This window comes from Lactuca virosa, chromosome 4, assembly GCF_052849685.1.
Source record: "Lactuca virosa cultivar CGN04683 chromosome 4, Lactuca_virosa_CGN04683_v6, whole genome shotgun sequence".
Classification (NCBI taxonomy): Eukaryota; Viridiplantae; Streptophyta; class Magnoliopsida; order Asterales; family Asteraceae; genus Lactuca; species Lactuca virosa.
The window spans coordinates 103,395,691-103,403,496 of record NC_136429.1 but is presented as its reverse complement, the minus strand read 5'-3'; the positions used below and the strand labels follow the sequence as shown (position 1 = coordinate 103,403,496).

The 7,806-nt window shown below is 34.1% G+C and overlaps 1 protein-coding gene and 1 pseudogene across 1 annotated transcript; both read left to right on the top strand.

Annotated features, from left to right (window-relative positions):
- Positions 1-1,316: 1,316 nt before the first annotated feature.
- On the top strand, positions 1,317-3,127 carry LOC145109959 (eukaryotic translation initiation factor 3 subunit D pseudogene; annotated as a pseudogene).
- A 3,644-nt stretch (positions 3,128-6,771) lies between these two features.
- Positions 6,772-7,509, top strand: LOC145104849 (uncharacterized). The gene is made up of 2 exons (XM_079042017.1): positions 6,772-6,790; positions 6,932-7,509. Exons 1-2 carry the CDS (start codon positions 6,772-6,774, stop codon positions 7,507-7,509), a joined length of 597 nt encoding a protein of 198 aa, XP_078898143.1.
- The last annotated feature ends 297 nt before the right edge of the window (positions 7,510-7,806 follow it).

Genomic DNA, 7,806 nt, shown 5'->3' with positions numbered 1-7,806 from the left:
TGTTTTTTCTGAGGCAAAATGTCTGCAGTCTGCGGACCACATCTGTAGACCTCTGCAGTAGAAGATGTGGACCAAACGTCTGCAGTCTGAAAAAAGAAGACTGTTTGTTTTTTTAACATCTGCAGACTACTAAAATAAACTGAAATCTAAATAAACTGGTTTTTTTAAACTTCAAAGTGTTTTTTTAATATTTTTATGACTTTGTTATAAATAATTTACAAATGTATATCAACTTTTATGTATTATTGTATACAACGTAAAAATAAAAATGGTATGAATTAACGTATATATTTGATAAAAACCAGCAACTGTGGTTGCAAAGTTATAACTAAACATTATAATTAAGGATCAAAGAATTTGATACATAAATGGATGAAAATAAACTTCGATTTTTTCAATTAAATCCATTAAAAACGTAGCATAAATATTTTCTCGAGAAATTGACGATAGTGTATTAAATAATGTTTTACAAAATTTAGCGAAAAAATATAAGAATATATTATGATTTTTTTTTCGTATTTATATAAACAACTTCAACGACTATTATTGTAATAAATCTTTATTTATAAATTTGTCAAAAATATAATGTTTGTATCGTCGAACGTTTTTTTTTTTTAGTTTTGTAATTTTTTTTTTCAAATTGTTTATCATTAATAAAGTTGGAAAAAAATATAAATTAAAAAAAAAACTTAAAAAAAATATAGATATATATGTTTTTTTAGGCTAGAAGATGTCTGAAGATGTTAGAAGACTATGGTCCACATCTGCGCCAATAAGAGGGCGCGCAGACATTTTTAGGTCTGCAGTCTTCAGAAAAACAAACAGTCTGCGAAGGCTAATGTCTGGGCGGCGCAGACAGAAGTGGTCACGCAGATCTGCAGACAAAAAACAAACACCACCTTACTGTTAAAGTTGATCTAGCCATTGAAAACAGGGTAGGACCCACGTGGGACAAAACAAAATCCGACCCGATTGTTGTTAGACCGATTCAAGACACACATGGGACCGACAGGTTGCTGAAAAATAGGACCCGATCCAGGCTATTGGTCTGGACTGACATAAGACTTCCCAGTCACTGTGACCTTTTCAGAACCGGTTCACTCCTTATCGCAATTTTTGAACCCAATTAGGGACAGGGCCAGCCGCCAGCCCCTAAAAACAATAAATGGGCTTATTGTGGCCCAATATAGCAGCAAGATGGCAAGACCAATATGATTTTGGCCCATTTTTAATCAGGGTGTAAATGGTAATTGTACTCGAGATATAGGGTTTTTCTTCTACCCTCTTCATCTCTTCTACACAACACATCGGAAAACATGGCAGGATTGGAAATCGGCGACGTTCCCTTTAGTCATGACGGATGGGGTCCACCGGAATCCGACGGCTCCGCTGCCTGTATCCTCCCCGTCAATGTTCCTCCGCCCCTTTCTCCCGTTCCGATAAACTTGGACGTATTGCTGATTGGACCAGATCAAACTACAACAATCCTAATCGTTTCAACAACCGCAGCAATAATCCTGCCGACTCCGCCTTCTATTTTACCAATGACGATTCTTTCGGCAGCGGTCTCAACGCTGACGATGATGCCACCTTCCGCCTCGTCGACGGCAAGCCTCCACCACGCCCGAAATTTGGTCCTAAATGGAGGTTCCAGAACAATCGCAATCAGCTCCCGCAACGCCATGATGAGGAGGTGGCGCGTAAACTTGAAGCGGAGAAGCAGCGTGCTCGCCGAGTCGCCGTGACCGATTATACCATGCTAACAGGTCTGGAGGTGATAACCCTAGACGCGAAGCAGCGGTGTTCAAATCGTCAGTTGACATTCAACCGGAATGGAACATGCTCGATCAAATCCCTTTCTCGACGTTTACAAAACTCTCATACACTGTTCCTGAACCAGAAGATCTACTTATTTGTGGTTCGCTTGAATCTTACGATAAAGTCTACGATAGAACAACGCCGAAGAACGAACGCCGATTGGAGCGTTTCAAGAACAAGAATTTCTTCAAAGTCACAACTACAGACGATCCAGTGATTCGAAGGCTCGCCAATGAAGATAAAGCGACTGTATTCGCGACCGATTCTATTTTCTCCACTCTCATGCGCGCGCCAAGGTCGGTTTACTCATGGGATATCGTAATCCAACGCGTTGGTAACAAACTGTTCTTCGATAAACGAGATGGATCGCAGCTAGATTTGCTATCTGTTAACGAAACGTTACAGGAGCCATTGCCTGAAGCCAAAGATGATATCAATTCTGCTCATTCATTATCTGTAGAAGCCGCTTACATAAATCAAAACTTCTCACAGCACGTTCTACAGAGAGATGGGAAAAGGTTACATTTGAGGAGCCAAATCCACTTGCAACCGAAGGAGAAGAAGTTGCCTCTGTTGGGTACAGGTATAGACGATGGAAGCTTGACAATGATATCTCCTTGGTGGCTAGATGTGAAGTTCAAAGTGTTATGGAGGTTAACAATCAGAAATCTTTGTTGACTTTGAATGCATTGAATGCATTGAATGAATTTGATCCAAATTATTCAGGTGTAGACTGGAGGAGGAAGTTGGATACTCAAAAGGGTGCAGTTTTAGCAACTGAACTCAAGAACAATGCTAACAAGATGCTAAATGGACAGCTCTAGCAATCTTGGCTAATGCAGATATGATGAAATTAGGTCATGTAACAAGAGTTCATCCTCGTGGGAAAGTGAGATAGTCGCCAGATTCCACCACCCAACTTTGTGTTTTAACAAATTGAGCTAGTTTTGGATGTGCACATTCTTCAACCATATTTGTTGCCTGCATACGATTGTTATTAAGGGGTCGATTGAAAGGAATTGTGGTTACAGCAAGTGAATATATAAACGATCAATTGAAAATTTTAGAAACTCTTGTGTATCTGTTGCCAGAAGCTTTGAGGTCGAGAACTTGAACAAGTTCCGGTAGATCAGCTGATGAATCTGGAATAGGGTTCGACAATATCACTGATATTGCATTGGGGCTAACAGATTTCGCCTTCTCTTCTTGCTACATAGTATCAAAGAACCCAGAGAGAATGGGAGAATGATGAAGGTCGACGAACAAAGAGGGAAGAGATGGAGAATGATGCAGTGACCAGACGAGGGAGAAAGGGAACGATTGTTTAGGGTTTGGGACTTTAGGTAATAGTGTAATACCGATGTATATACCTTATTTTTTATGTTATATATTAATAATAAATATTAAAAAACACAATTAAATATATTGGGTCGAATTATGGGTAGGGTTTCTGTAGAACCCAAACTGAAACTGAGACCGATTTTTTGGTTTTTGATTTCGAAACCCAAAACCGACGGTTTATGTGTGGTTTCGGTTTTTTGGTTTCTGTTCATTTGTTTTTGTCGGTTATCGAGTTTGGTTTTGCTCATCCCTATCGGAAGAAGGATATCCCACTACCACACAAACCATATCAAAATCCCACACATCAATAAAAAAGAATCAATATAACCATGAAAAGCGATAAAACAAACGCCAAAACACATGACCTATCACCAAAGAAGTTCTAAGGCATGCAGTCTAAAATCCCAAAAGGTGACTACCTTGGAGATTGCATGTGGCTGGGGAATAACGTCATCCTCAAATTCTCATTAGAATCCTCATCTCGATTTTCATCCCTAATGAAGAATATAAATGAATCCACATCCCCACCCCCACCTCGGACCAGGATTCCTTATTAGGATCGCCAGTAGGGAATCGGGGATTTATTCGCCTATTTAAATATGAAAACTTTTATGTAAATAAAAACTCTAAATTTCAATTTTAGCAACATAAGATTAAAGATTTTACAAACCATAAAAATATTCATAGATTGCATAAAAACTATTATGGGTCGGTTTTAATCTAAAACCGAACCCAAAACTGACTTATCGGTTTTCAAAAATTAGAACCCAACCCGACCTAAAACCAATGGGTTCGGTTTCTCGGTTTTGGGGCTCTTTTTGGTTTGGTTTCTGGCTTAAACCAAACCCAATTGGAAGCCCAAGTAATTCTTTGAAAGATGATAAATCCTTTTATTGAAGTAACCATGGTGGATTTTTCTTACTAGGGGTAATGCGGGAATGAAGTTAGAGCATCCACATCGAGTCTTGCAAACCCCTTTCAAAACCAAATTGAATGCCACATACGATGAGCCCTTTCACAGTCTGCAAGGCTTGCAAAGGCAAACTCTATGGCCCACATGGATATTTAAATTTAATACAAGGAATATCTTTGATTTTCTAAATATTTTATGAAGACTATTTTGATTTTAAATTGAAAGACAAACCAATTAAAGCTTGATCACTCGAGAAATATTGTACATATATTGTATGATTAAATATAAAAAAGATCATATTAAAACTATATTTACAAAAAAAGAATATGAGTGATATTTGTGTGTAAATATAATATTTATCTATTAGAACTTTTGTTACGTTATTTATTTTATTTTTAAATTGGTAAATTCATCTTATACAAAAAAACAAAAAATTAGTACTCTATTAAATATATGGTTTTTGTTTTTTTTACTTCAGTAACCAATATATATATATATATATATATATATATATATATATATATATATATATATATATATATAAAGTAATAGTTGATGTGGCAATGGGGACCATTTTTGAAAGATGAGTGTTATTGCACTGATGTGAATACTCATTACAAAGCTGATGTGTCATAATTAAAAGATTAGTGACATTGCACTGATGTGGATGACCTTAGAGCATCTACATCGGTCATTGCAAAGCTCTTGCAAATGGGTTTGACATGCCATATTAGCATTTATCTTTCAACTTCTACAAGTTCATTTGCAAGTACATGTCATCATATTTATATTATTTTAAAGATAGTAGTTACTAATATTATATATGACGAAGTTATATATATTATATATGTATGATTATTTACTCTTCTATTATATATATATATATATATATATATATATATATATATATATAATTATAATTTATAATGGTGTTTTTATTAAAATGTAAAAGGTGGTTGTTAATGTGGCAATAGGGACCACTTTTGATTGTGGAAGATTAACGTGATTCATATATTCGTCAATTTGATTATACAGATAATGATGTTAATTTTAATATAGTTAGGCCTGAAATTTCCGGAAGTCGTCTTCCTTCATATGAAATGTATCTTCGGAGTCATACAAAAATTCGTAATAGATCCATAAATCACAAACTACAAGCGGATTTGATTGAAGATATTTGAAACCGATTTGAAGACAAAGAAAATGAGGAATAATATTGTAATATTTGTTTTATAATTTATGTTTTTTATAATGTCTTAATATTTAAATAATTAATAAAGTAAAATAAATTTAATATTTATTATTATGTTGTTATTTTATTTTAAAAATATTATTTTAATTATAATAATAAAATTTATGTTTATTTATTATTAAGTATATATATATATATATATATATATATATATATATATATATATAGTAATTGTTGATATGGCAGTGGGGACCACTATTGAAATATGAGTGTTATTGCACTGATTTGAGTAGTCATTGCAAAGCTGATATGTCACAATTGAAAGATTAGTGACATTGCACTGATGTGGTTGACCTTAGAACATCAAGGTTGTCAATATCTTTTGCAATGCCACATACTTCATTTTACATGCCACGTAGACTAACTCCTTTCAATTTAATGAAAGGCTTGCAAATCATATTTAATATTAAAATAATGTTTCTCTTTTAATACTTTTCCACTTAATCATGTTTTTATTACATTAACATATTAATATATATAAACATTGTTTATTTTGTTTTTCAAATTTCATTTTATTTGTGTTTACGTTAACTTCAATTTTAAATTTAATTATTATTTAATTAACAAATATTAATAATTATAGTTTATTTAAAAAATATAATTGTAAACATTAAATTAGAATGAATACAACTATTTAATTTAAACGTAGAACATAAAATACATAAAAATGCATGAACGGGTTGAACCAGTGGTAGAACCGATTGAACCCGGAACCGGTCACCAGATCGGTTCAACTAAAAAACTGATTTTTAAAACAATGATATATACCTCCTTTCTCAATTAACAAATATTAATAACTATTATTTATTTAAAATATAAATTATCATAAACATATTAAATTAAAAGAAATACAATTATTTAAACTTAATTGATAGAGTGCATAAAACTGACATCATTTTCCGTTTAATAACATATCGAGTTGCATTTCATACAACTTTATTTGTTGTTCTGACAATGTTGATGGATCAATTTCTAATAATTTCATCGCTAGTTTACTCTTTTGACGTCCATCTTTTTTCATATCGTGGTCTTTCAAAGTTGTTGTGTATTCTTTCATTATGTTCATTTTTTCCATCTCAATATTAATTTGGGTTTGCATCGTATCTTGTATACTTTCAAGAGAGGTGCTTGACATTGGTGTTTGTTTCCCTTTACCTTTAGAAGCTTTTCTTCCCACTGGACGAGGATTTGATATTGGCTCATTAACTGATATGTTTGTATTTGAGGATGATGACGTGTATTCGCCGGATATACTATTCTTAGTCCTCTTTGGCCCAATAGATTCCATTTCGTTGGCATCTCTTTGTCTTTCTTGTATACGGGTACACCATTTCTCCTCATCACGTAATGCCATCCAAGCGTGTTTGGGGACGAGTACTTGCGAAGACCAACTGTTGAAGACCTTCAACGCTTACTTCATCTTGGACACGAACGAGGGTTTCCAGGTATGTTAGGTAGTATTGATTGTATGCATTGGGAATAGAAAAATTGTCCAGTTGCATGGCATAGGCAATATGCTAGAGGAGATCATAAAAGTCCAACAATAATGTTAGAAGCTGTTGCGTCACAAGATTTGTGGATATGACATACTTTTTTTGGTCTTCCAGGTACATTAAATGACATCAATGTGTTAGACCGTTCTCCTATTTTTCACGAGGTGTTAGAAGGGAAAGCACCAAAGATTAACTTCCAAGTGAATGGTAACAATTACAACTTAGGTTACTACCTCACAGATGGAATTTATCTTAATTGGGCTACTTTTGTAAAATCAATACCATTACCTCAAGGACCGAAACATGCACTATTTGCAAAGAAACAAGAGGCGGCTAGGAAAGATGTTGAAAAAGCGTTTGGCGTATTACAAGCAAGGTTTGCTATTATTAGTGGACCATCGCGTATGTGGTGCAAGGAAATAATTGGAGAAATAATGAGAGCTTGTGTCATTATGCACAATATGATTGTGGAAGATGAACATGATTCATATAGTCGTCAATTTGATTATACAGATAATGATGTTATTTTTAATATAGTTAGGCCTGAAATTTCCCGAAGTCGTCTTCCTTCATATGAAATGTATCTTCGGAGTCATGCAAAAATTCGTAACAGATCCATAAATCACCAACTACAAGCGGATTTGATTGAAGAGATTTGGAACCGATTTGAAGACGAAGAAAATGAGGAATAATATTGTAATATTTGTTTTATAATTCATGTTTTTTGGAACCGATTTGCAGTGGGGACCACTTTTGAGAGATGAATATTATTGCACTGATGTGAATAGTCATTGCAAAGCTGATGTGTCACAATTGAAATATTAGTTGCATTGTACTGATGTTGATGACCTTAGAATCAACATTGCTTATATAAGAGATGATTTGCAGTGGGGACCACTTTTGAGAGATGAATATTATTGCACTGATGTGAATAGTCATTGCAAAGCTGATGTGTCACAATTGAAATATTAGTTGCATTGTACTGATGT